Here is a 21774-nt window from a genome sequence, read left to right on the forward strand (position 1 = left end):
AAATGGTGATTAATTTGATTTCCTTAGTTTCTTTTTTGGTTCTTTTCAAGAAATATATTAAATTGTTAGATTACAGTTAGAAGAAATGCATACACACAAATATATATGTTGGTAGCTAAAATGTACCTTATATTTATTTATGTATGTGTATATATATACATATATATATATATATATATATATATATATATATATATATATATATATATATATATATAACTCTGTTGGTAGCTAAAATGTACTATATAGGTATAATTGCCAACACTACAAAATATTCTACTAACGTGTCAAATCTTTTAAAAGACAAATATTAAAACAAATCCTTGCCAATATCATTATCTGAATGATAGGCCTACACTATCTTACGTGACACAGAAAGTGATAACATAATAAAGTTCTACAAAATTATTTATTTCTTCTTTTCAAAAAAATATCTCAAGATAATTCAACTTCCCTTCTAATAAAAATAAAGAAGATTGATTACTATTCTTGAGTTATATGATTAATCTACATATTCATTCGGCCTTTTTGGAGGAAATTATCAAAATTAAGTGATGTGAATGTTAATGTTATCCTCTGATTAACTTAATTACCCCTTTCAAGGACTTCAAGCTCATTTCTAATTCGGCATTCTTTATCTCTGCATTTGAGAGGTCTTGCTGAGCTTTGGTTTTGAACTCCGACAGTTGTTCTTTCTGGCGTTTCAATTCTCCAATTGCACTCTGCAAATCTGCAACTTTCTCCTCTAACTGGCGGCGTTCACCTTCACTTCGTGATAACTGATTCTGAGACTGTGGAAGACAAATATTATATCAGTACAGTACAGCATATGTATCACAAAATCAATTTTGGAAATACAAATTTCATTATTACTACTGTATGTGTTTACAATAGAAATACCCTTAATAATACATTACTACAATACTAATTTTCCATAAAATACAATTGGTTTATCATACAAATCTATATCTTACATAGAGAAAATTTGTGGTATTCGAAAGTCCCAAACACTGCACTATCTCGTCTTACAAAGAAAAAGACCAATAGTAACATGGAGCATGTGTAGGCCTACACATTAATCGCCTGCATCACGTTTTGTGTAGTGTGGGCATGAAGCTGTGTGATTGTGAATAGGGAACTCGTACTATGAGTAATAAGTTTCTATGAAAAAAAAAAAATCTATTATTTTCCCTTCAGATTATATCTTCTAAATATGGACAAATTGCAATAAAAAGGAAGGACCAAACTTCTGAATGCCAAAGAGGAGTGATTAAGACCTGGAAAATTAATGAGAACGTCTGGATGCTAGGATAGGTCAAGAAAAAGTCTTAGAATTAAATGGGGAGTTGTAAGTAAATTTCTGTATATTGGCAAATGAAGAAATTTACCATATGTGTGAGACATGATACCTTGTAGATATGCAGCTCTAGGATGTCATAAATGAATAAGAGATGCAAGAATTAGAGGGAATATGAAGATGACTTGCCTAAATCCTTTCCTCGAGATAAAAATTGGTCTTTATACAGAGACTGTGCTTTAAGATATGTTTCTTGGACAAACTCATTGAAAGAAAAATTCAGAGGTATTGACTTTGGAATATCAGGGTCACAAAAGTTAATGAAAGATGTCCTCATCGCTTATATATAAAAACCTAACGAAGGGATGGTTAATAGTGCTATACAATGGGTTTGTCTAACTGGAGCCTTGACTTTAGTCACAATGTCAGCTGTCAATGACAAGTAATGAAATTTCAGCTATTAGATGTGACTCTTCAGGAAAGAGAGTGAATTTTGGCTACCAACCCTTCCATGAAGAATTACCTTCACTCTTTATTTCTATGCATTTATACTTATTCATCTCGTACATTACAGTTTATTTGCATTTTATTTACATCTCTCTGTCTACATTTCAAGTCTGTTTGACTAGGAAGTTGTCCACCATGCACTGTCTTTTCTGATTTTTCTTTCATTATATCAATTATTGTATATGCCAGACAGGTTTTATTCTTAGGTATATTCCCCTGAAGCCACAAGATTACTCCTTGTATTCTATAGAGACACCCTTCAAGACCGGTTTCTAAAGAGAGAGTAATCAGGTTTTCTGATTCCTATATGGCACCTAAAGACTGGGTAGGCCTAGATGTCTTCACATCGTATAGTGTTTTTCTTCTGCTTCGGGAGACAGGTTTACAGTTTCTTCCTTTCAAACTAGCCTTCCAACAATAGGACGTGCAGTGCTGAAGTAGGTCAAGCTCTTGGGGACCCATATGGCCCATCCTCAGTGCTTATCTTCGACACCCTGCCTTGTGTACCCAGAAGAAGAAGAAAGACCCCTTGAAGCAGTCAGTGTGGCGTATCATGGGAGTCTCGAGGGCGGGCCCAAGGAATTAAGGGAACTTACTGTAATTTTTTTATAATCTTATAGACGTCTGACACCATGCAACCGATTGTCATCCACATGCTTGACTATACTCCTTAATCCACGGGGCAATTGTGTTGACCCTTTATTTAAGGATCCCATTGTGATTTACACTTTTGACTAACCCCTTTCATTCATAGGCTAATCTATATCATTTCTTGAATCCCTTTATGTTTAATATCCTGACTAACCCTTTATTTCGTTATGATCCTTTTATTTAATTTATCACTTCCCACTCTCAGTTCGGGCAATATGGTTTGAATTATGTAAATTTCCACACTTAAATTTTCCTCAAGTAGTCCTTCGAGCTGGATTTTTTCACCTTTGGCTTTTGAAGTATTAAAAGTTTCTAAGTCATAAATTCAATCAGCTTAATTAAGCATTCTAAGAGTCACCTCATTGTATCCCATTTGGCCCACATGTATAACCTAAATTGTAGGATGTTCAAAGGCCAGACTTGAATTTGGCAGAGAGATTTGTTAGAACGTAATTTTTAGTATCCTTTGCGAGCTTAAGGAAACTGTGTAACCAAGTTTCCTAGAAGGTTCTAACCTTGTAGAACTCAGATAATCCTTTGTTTTGTTGTAATTATGGTTTAATTTGTTATAATCTTATGTACTTCTGACACTACAATTGATTGTCGTCCACGTGTCTGACTAACATCTTAATCCATAGGACAATGAAGTAGACCCTTTGTCTAAGAGTCACATTAGCTGAGCGGCTAAGGGCCACTTTTCACCAGAATCGTTCAGTTTGTGAAGAAAGCATGAAACTTGATATGTGAACTCTATGGGACCTATGGTTCATAAAAAAAAATAGACCCTAGAAAATAGTGTCCCCTGGTGGCCGCCATATTAAATTCCAATATGGCCGCCAAAATCTCCTATTTTTCTGAAACTTTTGTGTTATATCGGGTAATAGACCATAAAATCACTGTCTATCTTCATGTTTTCAATTTCAGAGGATCAGTCGATGTTATTAACTTTAAAAGTGACCTAATGGCGGCCATTTTGGATTTCAAGATGGCCGTCATATTATTTTTTTTACTTTTAGATTTTATTTCATAGTGTTTGTATGCTTATTTTCAGGTTTGATGCGACAAGACAGCAATGTCAAAACAATTCCAACTTGTTAAGCCGGGTGAAACCAACGTGACAAGATCCCTGATCGACTGGAATTTATGTGTACTGTGCCAGCAGAATACGACGTCACAGGCCCTTGAACAACCATGGCGAGGGAGAGGGCGAGGGAGAGGGCGAGGGGTTGCCAAAGCGATAGGGCAAAGCTATCAGTAATTTGACAAGAACTTAATGAAATTCCATGAACTTGGAAAAGTTCCGTTAAATGTATGTCCGCAGCAGTTAAACGACGGCTCAGGCATAGCTGCAACCTTGCAGAAAAACAGAGGACAATGGCACAAGAACTGCAGAAACTTGTTTACTGATTTGAAGCTTGACCGCATAGAAAAGCGTGCCTTAGAACTTGCAGATGAAAGTGACGAATCTTGTGTTTACAGTCCAGTTAAACGAAGATCTAGTATTCAGGGTCCTCACTGTAGCACCTCCAATCAGGAAGAACCCGTCTGCTTTTTCTGTGACCAAAAGGCGGGACCCCCAGGACTACACAATGCTAGTACATTTGGACTTGATAAAACAGTTCGAATGTATGCTACTAAGCTAAAAGACACAAAGCTATTAACAAAATTAGCCCCTGGTAACATGGTCGCATCTACAGCCATATATCACAAAGATTGCTTGACCAATCTCTTCAATAGGTACAGGAGACAAGTGAAATTAGAGGAACGTTCCGAAAGTGTCAAGGGCAGTTCAGATTTACTTTCATGTGATAGTATAGCACTGGCAGAGTTGATATCATACATTGAGGAACAGAGGCTGTCAGCAACTGCTGCAACTGTGCCTGTTTTTCGTCTGGCTGATTTAGTAACAGTGTATAGTGAACGTCTTGCAGAACTTAGCCCAGAATATAAGGGTAATGTTAACTCCACTAGACTCAAAGAACGTCTTCTAGGACACTGTCCATACCTGAAGGCTGCAAAGCAGGGGAGAGATATTTTACTTACTTATGACACAGCAATTGGTGACGCAATTTTGCAGGCTTGTTCTGATAATGATTCAGAAGCAATTCATCTGGCTAAAGCAGCCACAATAGTTCGAAAACAGCTTTTTGAATTTGGCCATGCATTTAGTGGTTCATTATGTGAGGAAGAAACTGTTCCTAAAACATTGCTTGCACTTGTCAACATGATTCTTGATGGACTTAGTATTAAATCACAGTCAATGAAGGAGAAATCTGCTAACCAGGCAGCAAAAACCATATCACAACTCATAGTCTTCAATAGTGTTAAGAAAACTACAAGACAAAGACAATCGGTAGTGCGACATAACAGTGACCGGGAAGTTCCTATCCCACTCTACCTTGGTCTCAAAATGCATGTTAAGACTAGAAAGCGTGAACTGATTGACTGTCTCCACATGCATGGGTTGTCCATATCCTATGACCGAGTTCTTAGGATATCATCTTCAGTTGCTCAGAGTATTATCAAACAATTTGAAAATGATGGAGATGTATGTCCCCCCACAGTTGAAAAACAGTGTTTTCACTACTGGACAAGTTGATAATATTGATCATAACCCCAGTTCTGTGACCTCAGATGAATCATTTCATGGAACAGCCCACTCTTTATGCCAACATTCGACTCAAGACAGTTGTGGAACCGATCGAAATCGACCTGTTTTAGAGGACAATATCACTGAAAAATAAATACCTCCATTGCCATTAAGTTACACAAACATTTTACCTGCTCCTCAAATGCCTAAGGAAATTAAAGCACCAATAATTGCTGGACCCGTGACACCAAAAACGAATAAGCTACTTGATGATGAGAAGGTTGAGAATAGGTGGCTCCAGAAACATGTCTCAGTTTTTCTAAAAGAAACTGTTGATAAAGATGATTTTGTATCTTGGGCAGCATTTCATGCATCACTACAGGACCCAACTAATGCCAAATTGCCAACGCCTATAGCCCTAATGCCAATGTTTAGGGAAGCATCGCATTCTGTTGCCATGATAATGCATTGTATGAAGACCAATCAGGATGCCACACAACTACTTAATCCAGGTCAGGTCCCAGTTCTGACAATGGATCAACCTCTATATGCCATAGGCAAACAAATTCAATGGAAATTTTCAAATCTATATGGTGAAGACAAATATGTTGTGATGCTTGGTCCCTTGCATATAGAGATGGCTTCCTTAAAAGTAATTGGGGACTTGCTTGAGGGGAGTGGCTGGACAAATGCACTCACTCAAGCGGATGTTGCAACTTCAGGAACAGCTGATAGTTTTATACATGGATCTCATGTAACAAAGACACGAAGAGCTCATCAGGTAACCATGGCCACACTACATATTCTTCAGAGACAAGCTTATGAGGAGGTTAACACATCAACTGCTGACAGGGCTCTTGACTCTGAGAATGCATACCTTGAATGGTGTGAACAGATGCGTCTTGAACATCCAACATCCCATGTTTCATTTTTGGAGTATGGTGTTTGATCTAGAACGTACACTGCTGGCATTTGTGAGAGCAATTAGGACGTCTGATTTCGAGTTGTATGTCGGAAACTTTGGCCAAACTTGCCCCTTGGTTCTTTGCCATGGATCATGTGCATTATGCAAGATGGCTTCCAGTCCACATTAGAGACATGTCTACTCTCCAGCAAAGATGCCCAGAGGTTTACAATGCTTTCATGCGAGATGCATTTACTTCCAATAAAACTGGAAATACCTTTTCAGCTATTGGACTGGACCAAGCCCACGAGCAGGTTAATGCCCGTGTAAAGGGAGATGGTGGAGCTATTGGATTAACAGAAAACCCTGGTGCCCTGCGACGATGGATGGTGGCTGGTCCACAACTCTCACAGATTGTAGCGGAATATGAACTTGAAATGGATCCAACAGATGCTGCAGACACTGGCAGCAAACATCATGATCAGAGCCACGCCACACACAGAACTTTCTTGGAGGATGTGCAAGCTCTTGTTCACACAATGGAGGAACTTGGAAATCCTTTTCTTGATCAAAGCAAGAACTTGTCTACAATTGACACACAAGATATATTGTCCCAGTGTGTAGTTGACAGTATTAAAAAAATTGAAATACTTGGGACAGAACAATTCAAAACCTTCATTGAGGAGCGATTAGTGAAAAATGAGACAGCAATAAGTGCACCAATTTCGAGAAATTCATTCCTGCTTTTTAAAAGTAAATCAAAATCTGGTGTGTCTAAGGACAAACAAAAAGTTCTAGAACTTAAGAATGACTGTAGTCTCTTCTCCAGACTCTATATAGCTAGCCAGATGAGGGAAAGTAACCTCGATGATTTTTTCAAACATGAGAACCAGCTATATCCGCCATCAATATCTTCAGGAGGGAAATTGAGGAAAGGGAAAAAGTCTGATCTTTAAGACTGTCTCCAATCTCAAAACAAGGATTTGCACTCAAGTCATCCTATTGTTAATGTTCGAGTCTTTGACGGAGCAGCTGTTGTACACTTTCTGCCAATTGGAGAAGCTAAGACATTTGGGGAGTATGCTAAGGAGGTGTTCCTACCATATGTGATGTCTGAGTTACAGAAATCTTTTCGAATTGACATAGTTTGGGATGTTTACTTGAAGGACAGCTTAAAACTCTCTACAAGAGAGAGCAGAGGAACTGGTGCTCGCCGACGGGTGTCACAAAATGTCAAGCTTCCAGGAAATTGGAAAAATTTCCTACGTAATGATAACAACAAAGATGAACTTTTTCAGTTCCTAGCTAACGAGTGTGTTTCAAATGACACTGGAAACAGAGTGATTGTATCCACCTTGAATGAGTCTGTTGTTAGCTCAAGTCTAGATCTGCAAACGGATCGACTTCAGCCATGCACACAAGAGGAAGCAGATTCAAGGATCCTGCTGCATGTCCAGGATGCAGTTTTGTCTGTCTTCAAAACAGTGATGATCAGAACAGTGGACACTGATGTTGTTGTCCTGGCAGTTGCTAGTTTCAGTGACATTTCTAACCTTCAGGAGCTATGGATTACCTATGGAACTGGCAAAGACTTTCGGTACATCCCTATTCATGAGATAGTATCTTCAATTGGTCCTCAGAAGGCAAAAGGACTGCCATACTTTCATGCTTTCACGGGATGCGACACAACAGCATATTTTGCAAATTATGGAAAGACAACAGCTTGGAACACTTGGATTGCATTGAGATTTTCATCTTGCTATCGTCTCCATGCATACTTTCAGAAGAGGTCATTGGCAAACTGGAGCGGTTCGTAGTTTTGATGTACTGTCGTACTAGTGATGATATCCATGTGAATGCAGCACGAATGAACTTGTTCACAAAATGTTCAAGAAACATTGACAATATTCCTCCGACCAGGGCAGCACTTGAGGAGCATATCAAGACATCAGTTTACCAGGCAGGATACATTTGGAGCCAGTGCCTCCAATCTCAACCGCAACTCCCTTGCGCAAATGACTGGGGTTGGAGAAAATCTGAGGATGGATGTTACAAACCTATGTGGACAACTTTACCAGTTGCTGAAAAAGCCTGTCTTGAACTGATTGCTTGTGGTTGCACTAAATCTTGCTCAGGAAACTGCAAATGCTTTAAGACATTCAAGACTAAAAAGGCTTGCACCCAGCTTTGCAAATGTAATGGTAATTATTATGAGGTTTAACTGACAAACTTTTGACATTTTGACTTTGATAATCATGAGGAATGCAACCTTGACCTGCTTAAAATGCATCTTTACTTTCATTTTTTGATTGGTTGTATTATAACCAAATGTGACCCTGATATTGATATATGCTTTTACCAGGAGATACTGTATTGAACGTTCAGCTGAAAATGCCTTTTTACCTAAATAAACAGCATAAATTAAGAAAGTTTGGTCTATAAAATTTGTTAAGGCAGCCATTTTGGAATCAAATATGGCAGACATAAGGGGATAAGATTTCAAGAAATATTCAAATTTACCACCCACCTTTGAAACACTTGGAAAACCTGGAAATTTTGCATTTCGCATCATTGACCATGGAACACTTTAACCCTATATTGTCAGCAGCAGCCATCTTGAAATCCAATATGGCTAACACAAAATGAAATTTTAAATATGCTAATTGAAAATTCTCAACCCTGAAAACATTGGGGTGACATCTAGAAATTGTTCAATCAATCAGAAAAAAAAGATATTCTATGAGATATAATATACTGTAATCTGAATTTTGGTGTCGGCTATCTTGGAATCCAATATGGCCGACATTTGGTAAAATTGACAATGGGTCCATTGGATTCCTTGACCCTCAAAACATGGGTGAAGGTGCAGGAATTAACATTCTACCTCCCTTAGTTACGGAGTTATAGACTAAAATAAGTAAAAAAATTGCGGCCATTTTGAAATTCAATATGGCTGCCACCACGGGATCGATTTTTTTGGGGTCTATTTTTTTTCATGATCCTTAGGTCCTAAAATACCACTGTGGAAAGTTTCATGCTTTCTTCACAAACTGAACGATTTTTCCCTTAGCCGCTCCCCTACATTGTGTATTACGCTTTTGACTAATCCCTTTCATTCTGAGGATAATCGACGTTATTTGTCAAATCCCTTTATGTTTTACGTTCTGACTAACCAATAGTTTTGTTGTGGAACTTTGTGCAACATGTTAAGATAACCATATGAAAATAGGTGTAATTTGTATGAATAAAAGTGTGAGTTGAAGAGAACCTCTGATTCCTATTTAACTTATTTGTCTCTATTTACTATTTTACCAACCTTCTACAGTGTTTAAATTTATTAATAAATAAAATTTCTAAGGTCATTTATATACTCATTTGGATCCATTCCTCACTGGTAATTAAGAATATCAAATGCTCCAACCAAATTTTTCAAAGAATTTGAGTTACAGAAACAGTCAGGGATGGTTGGTTGAAACATACAAAATATTACCAATGAAAATTACCAAAATAGGCTCTAAAACTTAATGTACTTCTGTATATGATTATTATTTTAATATTTGATAAAATTATTGTATGAAAAGACTGACACACACTCTCTCTCTCTCTCTCTCTCTCTCTCTCTCTCTCTCTCTCTCTCTCTCTCTCTCTCTCTCTCTCTCTTTCTCTCTCTCAAATAAAAGTAACTTTGTCATAATCTTAAATCATTTAGATTTAAATAAACTATGTTATTAAAGGTTGAAAACTATTTTGATCACTACCTCCTTTATCAAAAAAGCTTTCAAAGGTTTCAAAACAGGTTACTGAGGCTTCTCTTTGGGATCTGACATTAGTAATTTGGAAGTTCAACCATGTTTGAGAGTTATGCCCATGCCCAAGCCCTCATTTCTCATTAATAATTTAACAGGGAAAGTACAGTCCCTCATCCTCATCAACACATAATCACGTATCATCAAGTCCTTTTGGGGATGGTGCAGGGAGGTAGGGGCCGGTTCGTGCTGGGAGTGGTAGCTGTTACTGCAGAGTAAGTATGTTAGATTCAGTTGCTGGCAAGTTGGAAAAGTTTGAAGCACTCGGTTTTGCCAGCTATATTTGTGACTGAGCTGCCCTTTTATGGTGCCACACAGTTCACCTTTTAAAGTGAGAGGGCTAGAAAAGGTGCTAAAACATTACCTACTCCAAACTTGATATAGATGTTTAGCTAAAGCGAATCAAGCGGCAAAGGGGACAGGGTAGCTTAGCAGGATGCACCTCAGTGAATTGGGCAGTGGGTAGTCCTCGACTAATCGAAGTTCGTTGTGGAGAGGTCGGAGATGTAGAACACAGCGTGGATGTTGAACGCAAGCGCCTACATTTCCCTTGTGAAGAGGAATTCCTAGATTGTCCTGCTCTTCATCAAGAGCGTCCTGCTCATGATCGTAGGCATTCTGCTTTTGATCCTGAGCGTCTACCTTGGGATTGTGAGCATTTGGAGCGTTTAGAGTGCCTTGTCCACATTCGTGAGTATCACCCTCGTGAAGGTGAGCTTAGGCCTCGTCAGCGTTACCCTCATGAACGTGAGTGTCGCCCTCATGATGGTGAGCTTTGCGCTCATGATCGTGAGCATCGCCTGCTGTGAATGTGAGCATCGCCCTTGTGATTGGGACTATCGAGATCATTAACGCAAATGTTCAGATCTTGTCTGAGATCGTTTGTCTTGGGATCGTGAGTGTATATCGCATGATCGTCAGAGTCGATCTCGTGATCGTGAGAGTTGATCTCGTGATCGTGAGCGTCGATCTCGTGATCGTGAGCGTTAATCTCGTGATCGTGAGCGTCGATCTTGTGAGCTTGAGTATTGACCTCGTGATTGTGAACTCTCATGAGAATGCCTTTGCAAGGAAGAATGACGACACTGTGATAACCTTTGGTCTCATGAGTGTAAAGCCCTATAGTTAGAACACCTTCGCGAGGAAGAGCGCTGAGTTCGTGATGACCTGAGATCCTTTATCTGATCTTTGGATCGCCGTAAATGATGTCCTGAAGATGATTCTTCAGGAGGACGAGAAGATGTTGAGTTTCGTCCTTGCGATCAGCGAGCAGATGAAAAGCTGGCCGCCTGAAGATCTACTACTGCAGAGGAAGAAACATTCCTAAGGTTAGAAATAATGGGCTGCAAATTAGGAGGTGATGATGCAGGCGAGAGGGCTCATCATCAGCAGGAGGCCGTTCGGAGGGCGAGAAAAGGAGTTCGCAAATCCCCAGGTTGAAAGAAGCCAGAGGCAAAGGGTCTTTCTTTGGCCCACGCTGAAGGAGCTGCAAAAGTGCCTCCATCAAAGAGGAAGCAGAAATCCCCAAGGACAGCCACGCTTGCAACACAACTGCAAGAGAGAAGGGCACTCTAACCGCCTGAGGTGAAGATACTTCACTAGGGAAAGAAACATTACCAGGAGCTAAAGGGTCTGCGCTCCCACTCGATGGCTTCCCAGAGGAAGGCGACAAGGAGGAACTTCGGAAAGAGATATGGTAGTGCGCACGAGGTAGACCCTGAGGGAGAATGATCCCGCTTGACTTTCTTCTTCTTGCAATGCCCAAATCTCTTCCACTGGGAGGCAGACCACTCCCTACACTCATCACAGGGTGAGCCCTGCTTGCAACGATGCCCACTACAGGTTGGCCACACTGAGTGACGGTTGATCTCAACTGACGACGGGAAGGTCCCGAAAGGCGACCTTCGTGACCAGGGCAGGTTTGCATGGGAGTGTCAAAAAAGAAGTGCAGACACACCTGAAAAGGGAGAGATGAGCATAAAGCAACAATTTGCCCAATGTCTATGTCTAAGCCTTGAGGAGAAGAGAGGAGACGTCCGCTCTCTCCCAGCCAAAATGAAAAAGTGACTACATCACTGATCTGTGAGTATATATATAGGTGACTGGGTACCCTTGGCCACCCCCTTGCCAATGTTTGGGTAGGGTGCCACCTCACACTAAAAATTTAATTGGCTACCTTCCAGCTATGCCGAAAGAATATCCACATTAATAACGAAAGATTTCTTGGTGTCTGAATAATTGATATAGATGTTTAGACATGGACATTGAGACATTGTACTAACAGCCTAAAAATTACTATAAATTAATCATAGGATACTGGAATATAAAGACATTTCTTAGATCACACTATTGAAAAACTACAAGACCATCAAAAACTGCAATGGTTGGCAACAAACTTCATAGATACAATACATAAATTGCTGTCCTACGTGAGAGGTGCCTCTCAGTTGAGGACTTAATCGCAGAGTGTTATGGGGTCCTTTGACTGGCCAGACGGTACTACATTGGATCCTTCTTTCTGGTTATAGTTCACTTTCCCTTTGCCTATGCATACACCAAATAGTCTGGCCTATTCTTTACAGATTCTCCTCTGTCCTCATATCCCTGACAACACTTTGATTAACAAACAATTCTTTTTCTCCCAAGGGGTTAACTACTGCACTGTAATTGTTCAGAGGCTCCTTTCTCTTGGTAAGGGTAGAAGAGACTCTTTAGGTATGGTCAGCAGCTCTTCTAGGAGAAGGACACTCCAAAATCAAACCATTGTTCTCTACTCTTGGGTACTGCCATAGCCTCTGTACTATGGTCTTCCACTGTCTTGGGTTAGAGATCTCTTGCTTGAGGGTACACTCGGGCACACTATTCTATCTTATTTATCTTCCTCTTGTTTTTTAAAGTTTATTTAAGAAATATTTATTTCAATGTTGTTACTGTTCATATATTATTTTTCCTTGTTTCCTTTCCTCACTGGGCTATTTTCCCTGTTGGAGCCCCTGGGCTTATAGCATTCTGCTTTTCCAACTAAGGTTGGAGCTTAGCAAGTAATAATAATAATAATAATAATAATAATAATAATAATAATGATAATAATGGGCGAGAGATACATCTTTTTCTAGAGAGGTTTATCAAAGGACTTTTCTTGGATTCACGGGGTTGGTTTTGGCGTTAAGACGAAAATACTCGCAAAACTACCAGAAGGACCCACTAGTATCAATAAATGACTTATGAACTGGTGTATCCCACTTGTAAAAGGATGTTTCATGACACTTATTAGTACTTTAAGGGCTGCTTTTCTGTTCATATAAAGCAGGGGAACCTTACTCTTACCCTTTACAGGACCTCCATAGTCATTCTATCATGTTCTTTCCAAAGCATTCAACATTTCACACTGAATATTGCTCATGTATTGTCAAATCCACACTATCGAAGAACTAATAGAAAAAGAAAGTCCTTCAGATGTCTAGTGAGAGTTTATTGATTAGTCTCGGGGTTGCATATGTAAATGCTCTAGAGCCTACAGTAGACATATATCTAGGTTCCAGTAATTTGAAACCATGTGTAACTACTCTCGTGTCAACATGATTTGTTGGCTGCACAATATGTAGCAATTCTCTTAGATATTTTTGGCATCCGGTTCTGATAACTTGCTTTAATAGGCAGCCAGTGTAAATTAATTAGTATAGTAAAGAACACAATACATTAATCCTCGGCAATGAACACACATCAAATGATCTAATTTTGCCAATAACTTATCTACTTTACAATCTTCACAAGATATTGTTAAAGAAGCTATAACTCCTATTCTATTTTCTATTGACAAAGTCTTTAAGATTTTCAGTGATCAATCTATTCTGAAGAAGTGTTTTAATTCTTACATTCTACCTTGTTTCGAGTATTGTTCTCATGTCTGGCCTTCAGCTGCTGATTCTCATCTTAATTTGTTGGACAGGTCTTTCAAATTTCTTATTCCTGATCTAGATACAGGGTATTAATCTTTGGTACTGTCGTTCAACGAGTTCATTATGCACGTTGCATGAAATTTTTCATAATTCTGACCATCCTTTACATTCAGATCTTCATGGGCAGTTCTATCCTGTTCGTAATACTAGGCATGCAGTTAATTCTAAAATTCAGGCCTTCTCCATCATGAGGCTCAAAACTATACAGTATTCTAGAAGTTTTATTCCAGCTGTGACAAAGTTGTGGAATGACCTTCCTAATCTGGTAGTTAAATCAGTGGAACTTCAAAAGTTCAAACTTGCAGCAAACGTTTTTACGTTGAACAGGCTGACATAAGTGTTTATTAGTCTATATATTAACTATGTTTACATATTACTGATGTTTTTTTTTAATATTTTCTTTTAATCTTTTCATTACTTATAATATCGTTCATTTATTCCCTAATTTCCTTTCCTCACTGGGCTATTTTTCCTTTACAGCCTCTTGCTTTTCCAACTATGGTTGTAGCTTGGCTAGTTATAATAATAATAATAATAATAATAATAATAATAATAATAATAATAATAATGATTTACTTATTATCAAAATGAGAGTGAACAGAAAAAGGACCTAGCTTGTGGCCACTATGAAACTGACCAAACCGAGTGAGGCCATTCATATGATTTATAAGTCCTCGTTTTTTTTAATCAAATATAGGTTTTACAAAAGTTAATTTTTCTATGTATTTGCCTCCCATTTTCTTGTTCCAATAATACCGACTCCCTTTGCAGGAATGTTGAACTGAGGGGAGATATTGGCCTACATGGCATTTCCCTATTATTATTAAGACACCAGTGCTGATTGGTGGGACCTGTTGGTCAGTATCCTGGCATTTGAGAAGCAGTAAGAAGAAAAAGGACTAGCCGATGACAGTGTTAGCGAGGTTAAGTCTTTGTCAAGGACTAAAAGTAAAGCTGCCAGATAATAGAATGATTCTGTTTGAGTGATGAAAATTTCAAGAGGATTTCAATTCTACATATATTTAAGATTCCATTATATGCTGAGTTGATCCAAAGGTTGAGTGACCTTCTTTCTATTTCCCTGGTTTTGAGATCTGTGCTGGTTTGTTTGAGTAGGCATTAAATATTTGGGAAGCTTTAGTTACTACACTTCGGATTTACTGATTAATAAGGAATTGAAGTGAATAAGACGCAAGTGAACTCTAGGATATTGCTGGAATATACCATGGTTGATTATGAGAGGTTACTTCAATGGGAGGAGGGACATTTGGATCCAGACTGCACAACCGGTCTTTTATGTCGGACTCTGGTGGTCATACAAAGATGACCGGATTACGAAAATGCAAGGGTTTTGCAATAAAAGGGCCGAAAGTAATTGAGAGAGCATAGCTTTATGAGCGGCTATCGATTTTATCATGCACTGAGTATCAACAGAACCCTTACTGACTAGCACATCAGAGCTGCTAGGCACAACTTGAGAAGTTAGCCTTTTGAGTTGAGAGTTGCAAAAACAAAGCAAGGCCAAGTCCACAGAGCCCATTACTAAAATTCCTGCAAGATTGGTAATAGCCTACGTGGCATCAGCTACCTTATTACTTAAACATCAACTAAACTAGTGTCCTCTTGCTTTTCCACTGAATAGACAATTTCTTTCATGAATTGAACCTTTTATATGGACAGCTACTAATTGGGAAAATCCTTGATAAGAGGAACTGTTAAGGAAGTACATTTCTCAGAACTGTTATTCAAATCCCTTTTTAGTACCGCAATGTTTTACAAGGAGGAGGAGGATCATTATCCTCCAGCAACAAATACCTTAAACAACCCACTCAAGAAGCCTCAAATAATCCTGAAGAAGAAATTCTTTTTAATTGAATAAATTATAATGCATTTAAAAAACATCTCAGCCTCTAGAGCAGGTATCATGTGCTCGAGCAACTATTGTGACAGAACTGAAAGAAATAGGGATATGCTCTACCCATGCAGTAGGGTTTTCATGCACCATTGCAATGATATATGAACTCAATGATAAATACACTAGACAAGTAGGGGAATTACAAAAAAAGTAAAGTTGAAATCCTCAGTTTAAGGGTAGACATCAACATTCAACCAGCTTTTAGAGAGCAGCAATATAAACACCAGGGGAGGTTCATAGAAATAAATACCTTATCATCTTTAAGCATTCATTATCTTCATTGCTCACATGTTGATATGGTAAAGTATGCTGTACATAAAAGTCACAGCCTAAATTATTTTTTTTACAACAGCACAAATTTTAAAACTTCTAAAAACTTAGATATATCTGATAGCAATACAAAAATAAAAGCACAAAAGCATTCTGCTTTAAACATAATTATAAAAATATTTATGATATTCTACAGTTTCTTATCCAGTACAAATTGTAAACCTTACCCTACTAAGTTCTTCTTGCATGCTACTGGATGAAGACACTGATTCCTTCAAAGATCGGTTGATTGCTGAGAGTTTGTTCTTCAATTCTGCTTCAGAGTTTGAGATTACTGCCATTCGGGTCTTCAGATCTTCTACTTTATTTTTAAGAGTCAAGTTTTGGTCCTCAAGTGCCCGAATCGTACGATTGACATTGTCTTTGGTTGAATGAAGATTCTGTTAGGAAAGGTAATAATGAAAGATTACAAAAACATACTTACTGTGTATTATAAGAAAAAGGTCATAAAAATACAAGATACTACCAGTTCAAGCACAACATTATCCCAACACATAACTATTCCCTATAAACAAAAACTACAATTAAAACTGTTTTAAAGGACCTTTCTAAAGATCTCTGGTTATCACAATCAAGACTCTAGAGTTAGCAGCTATACCAATGAACTAGTAATCAGTTTTGAAGTTTACTCTAGAGATTTTCAATGCACGTGTATTATGTTCCTCTTTACTTAACTCTGAGCATTTTGTCTAGTATCATCAGCAGTGGAATAACACCCCACATTGTATTTGACATCTTTATAATCATTTAGATTTGATGTAAGAAACAAAAGTATTGAATGTTAGTCCAAAAATTTGACTATTTCTTGGGAAGTGTATTTGAGTGTTACCCAATGTGAGATTCATTTCTCGGTTTTGCTTTCATATACAATTCTTATAAAACATTATTGATTTTTTTTTTTTTTAACAACAGACAGTGCAAACTTCTGTCTTTCGAATGAAGTTATTTAGAATTCTTTGTAGGTGACGAAGATTGTTTGACGAGTAGTATATTGCAAAGTCGTCCACATAAAGGCTACTTTGCACTCACTGCGGCATTTGAGGATCTATTTTACAAATTGCCAATGCAAAGAAAGTCCAACTTAAAACACTACCTTGGGGAACACCACAGTCAAAGTTGTAAGATTCGTAATAAAAAACTCTCTACACGAGTTTGGAATGTTCTTCCACCAATAAAATTTTTAAACAAGATAGGAAGGTGCCCTCGAAAACCATTATGATGTAAGGGTTTTAGTATGGAATACCTCAAAGTGGCATTGTATGCCTTATGAAAGTCTAAAGATATGACTACTGTGATTTTCTTTCGTTCTAAACTCAAAGTGGCATTGTATGCCTTATGAAAGTCTAACGATATGACTACTGTGATTTTCTTTCGTTCTAAACTCTGTGTATAATTTTACGAGTAAGAAAGAGTCTAGGGTAGATTATTTTAGTTGTAAGCCAAATTGCAAGGCAGATAAAATGTTACTTTGATATAAACACAAATTTGGTCTATAATTTACAATTTTTGTCCAGCAATTTGCAAACACAACTGGTTAGTGAAATTATTCTGTTATTGTTTGTGTTACTGGGATCTTTTCCTGGCTTACCTATTGGTATTATCATTGCATGTTTTCATGCGTTTGGAAATAAGCGTAATAGAAAAATTTTTCCCAGATATTATCCTTCACTTTATTTCTCATTTTTAAAATTTATCAGAAATCTCATTAAAATATGGTTTCAATACACTAATTTCTATTTCTATATCATCCAGTTTGTTAATCGTATTACCCTATATTAGAGGTCCAGTGCTCAAATTTTTAAAATCTTCTATTCAAAGATCCTAATTTCCTTCCAACTGCGTGCTTTTTCCTAATTAAGTGGATTAGCCTATCTGACCACCAATGAACCAAATGTTTCACTGATCGACCATTAGATGGAGGCATAGATTTGTCTTGAGACTTGAACTTATCCCAGTCAGCTTTATTTGCATTATAACATTCAATGGGAGGACTTCGTGTACGTCCTAACGAGGTTATTGATAAGGGGAAATGGTCACTGCTATAAAGGCCGCCCAGCACATTCTATTCAAACCGATTAATAATAATGTTGGAACAGAGTTAAGGCTATTGAAGAATATGTTCTATGAAATTTTGAATAGTATGTACTTTAGTCTCCCTCATTTGATATACAGAGGTTATGATCATTCACTATTTGTTCAACTTTGGAACCATTTGTATCAAAATTAATACAATTAATTGGCTCAAAGGGGATTGTAGGCATTGAAGTCTCCAATTAATCAGATATCTTCTGGCTTATTTGGGAATTCTTTGGCTACATTTTGCAAATTATAGTTTCAAGAGGATTGATTGTATATATTATAAATATTGAAGGAATTTTATTATTCAGATGTACTTCAACTACAGATAATTGAAATTCAGAAGTGTTAAATATCTTAGCATCATAAGTTACATTATTATGAATATCAATCGCAGCTCCTAATGCATCAACAAAAGGGACTGAGCAAGGTGTTAGAGTGCAATTTCCTAATGAAGGAATTGTGTCATTCGTATGCTGTAAGATAATTGCAATAGGTTAGTAATTTTTTAATAGCCTTTGGATTTACTCGAAATGCAAACGAGTTTTATGTCCATTAATATTCCATTGAATTACATAAGGGTTGAACATTATGGCAATGGAGATCGATTTCCACTGGCCTGCAGGTTATTTCTGAATAATTTGCTGGAGTTGGATTTCCATTTAGCTGCACTAGCACTACTATTTTTATTAGGATTTCGTTTTTTACATAATATAATTTCATAATGTTTACTTGTATTATCATTTGCTTTATGATTATCATTTTAATTATGGTTAAACTTTCCAAAACTTTTTTAAGATAAAGATAGCATATTGCAAGCTTTTTCATCAGATGGTCAGCTTTCTCATTTACCACACTGGTTTTTATTTTTAACTATATGCATACTTATGTTTTTAATGTCTTTAAATTCCGAAATAAAGTAGTCATTAAAACCTCAAGAAAATATTTTGGGAGGTTTAATTCTCAGATTTACTAGTCATGCCATAACTGGAGATGTATTTATTTTTTTCTAATGTTACATCGTTTGTTAGGTTTCCTTCTGCTACTGTAATTGAGAGTCATAGGGATTCTTATAGACTTCGAACTTTACCACATGCTTAGTAGCTTGATTGGTTATGATGTTAGGTTTAGATGCAAAGGCCGAGTGTTGAGTCAATGTTTCTATTTCTGCAGTAGTTGAATTTGCTACATTAATAAATGAACCTTTCTGTAGATTGATACTAGAGGAAACCTATGAGTTTGGTTAAACATCCGTGTCTTCTCCCTAAAGATCTTGATTTTGGGATTCAAGTTCAACTATCTATACATTGGAAAGAGCTTCAGTGTCTTTGGTGGTGTAATTAGTGGCTAGTATGCCAAACCTGTTCTATACATGAATCTGGGTTTTTGCTTGATTTAATAATTTTGGCTAGTGCTGTTAGTGTCTCTTTTAGTTAACATATTAGGATGCATGTCTTTAGATGATTGTTTAGTAGTAATGGCAACAGTGAAAGAGTACGATTTTAAATTGGCAGACTTCATATTTCTACCCGGCGAGGCTGTAGGAATAGAATACTTTAGATGGTTGGATTTTGAGGAACTTGATGATGATAATGAGTAGCATTCAGGATACCTAAACTTAGCATCAGCTGAATAATGAGCAGCTCTCGAGTTATTTGTCAAATCCAGTGGATTGGATACTACACTCGCAAATGTTGAAGTATTATCTAAAAGTTTATTCCCGGCTAGAAAAAAGTAACATGTTCAGCATCGGCAGTTTCAATTATGGCTCGTTCCAACTTGTATTGAGGACATTGTTTCGACATCGGAGAATGAGCTCCCCTACAATGAAGACAAAATTTGTCGGCCATGCATTCTATAGAGATCATGGAACTTGGAGCAGTTAAGACCTTTTTTCCCATTGGTGCATTTGACATTGACATGGCTATAATCCTACCAATTATAACACTGCATTGGTCATTGATGAAATTTCTTCACAAAAATGTTTGCGTCGGATATTTATGTAATCAACCAAAAACCATAAAGAAAATACCAGTAAGATAGCATTGTTAGTACCTGTCAGTTTTCTAACTGGCTTCATAAAAGTTCATACTATATAATTATGATCCCCATTAGCATGGTTAAAATTTGGGAGAGGTGATACCCTTCCGATAATATCTAAAGAAAACAGCGCCAAATTATCAAGTAAAACAGCTTGAATTTCTTTGCCAACTTTAACTAGTAAACCTCGACCCTATTATTTCAGTTTACCTTAGGGTATTTTACTGACTTTTTTTTCTTGGCACCCCTAACTCTTGACAATGTTATCACACCCATCCTTGAATGGTGCAACATACTAAATTGGTTCAAGTATGAGTTTAGAATTAATTTCTTGAACTTCACCATTCAAGGCAGTGCATTTAGGAATATAATCGAACTCAGAATTGATAAAATTTTTGATGGTATGAATTTTCACATGACAGAAGTCAGGAACTTTGCAATCCTTAACACTTAAAAAGCAATCTCAGCTCAGGAGGAATTTATTTTATGCAATATAAGACTTAAAACTCTTGCTTATCTTTTGAGAATTTTAACTTCAATCTTCCAATCTTTCTAAAAGCTTTGAAAAGATTGAATAAGTCTTCATAATTGATACTGTGAGCAGTCCCCAGACGAACAAAATTCTTAAATTTTAATTTTTGCTGCAAGACACTTTACTCCCCTGGTAACATGAAATAAAGATAGAATTAAAGGATTGTGTGTATAAACACTGGTGCTACAGATATCAACCGATTGATCTCTTTTAATCATCAACAGGAAGAGATGATATGGCCAGAGCAGAACAGTCAGGAAGACTTTAATTACCAGCATTAGCAGAGATTGGCAAAAGTACCGTGGGGCAGTCAGCATATCGAGATGTTGGGTCATTATTGACAATATATATATATATATATATATATATATATATATATATATATATATATATATATATATATATATATATGTATATATACATATATATATATATATATATATATATATATATATATATATATATATATATATATATATATATATACATATACATATATATATATATATATATATATATATATATATATATATATATATATATATATATATATATGTTTTGTTTGTTGTGTTTGGTTTGGTTGCTTGTTTGTCCATCCTGCTTGAGAATATCAAAACAGTATCATACGTTTGAAAGGAGATTTACATTTTTCACCACTGACACAGTGAAAGTATACATCCCAGATGGTCCAAACCATACCCTACCCACAGGATAGCACCAAAATACATCAGCCATAAGCCAAGAGACCTACTCTGAAAAATTGGATCCCCCGGAATTCCATGACCCATCGCTTGCAAATAGTTCCGGCAAAATAGTCCAAACCATCTTCAAGATGGCTGATGTCATCCAGTACTCTCACATAAAGCTTTTAGTACAAACACCTTCCGACCGTGATCCCTTCTTTCATTCATCAAAGCAGGCATTAATAACGAATGTGGAAATATTCATGTCATTTAAGAAACAAAATAAATAAGTACACAAATAATAATAATAATAATAATAATAATAATAATACAGATAGATATAAATATAGGCCTATTTATCACGATAAAGCAAGAAGAGAAAAACTAAAATAAAGAAGAAGGCTTAAAACCTGGCCTTAGCAATATGGTTGAAACTGACAGGTCGAATAATTCACCCCCTTACCATTGCCTAACCCATTATTGA

General features: G+C 37.0%; 1 protein-coding gene across 2 annotated transcripts in view; it reads right to left on the reverse strand.

Annotated features, from left to right (window-relative positions):
* The window catches only part of LOC137645715 (rootletin-like), a 746485-nt gene that overhangs the window by 61091 nt on the left and 663620 nt on the right, over window positions 1-21774 (reverse strand). For both annotated transcript variants that reach the window (XM_068378593.1, XM_068378592.1), the window contains exons 33-34: window positions 16127-16339; window positions 594-791 (exon numbers count right to left, since the gene is read on the reverse strand). In XM_068378593.1, the coding sequence (XP_068234694.1) occupies window positions 594-791; window positions 16127-16339 (411 nt within the window). The remainder of the gene's footprint in view (window positions 1-593; window positions 792-16126; window positions 16340-21774) is intronic.

This window comes from Palaemon carinicauda, chromosome 8 (genome assembly GCF_036898095.1).
Source record: "Palaemon carinicauda isolate YSFRI2023 chromosome 8, ASM3689809v2, whole genome shotgun sequence".
Lineage (NCBI taxonomy): Eukaryota > Metazoa > Arthropoda > Malacostraca > Decapoda > Palaemonidae > Palaemon > Palaemon carinicauda.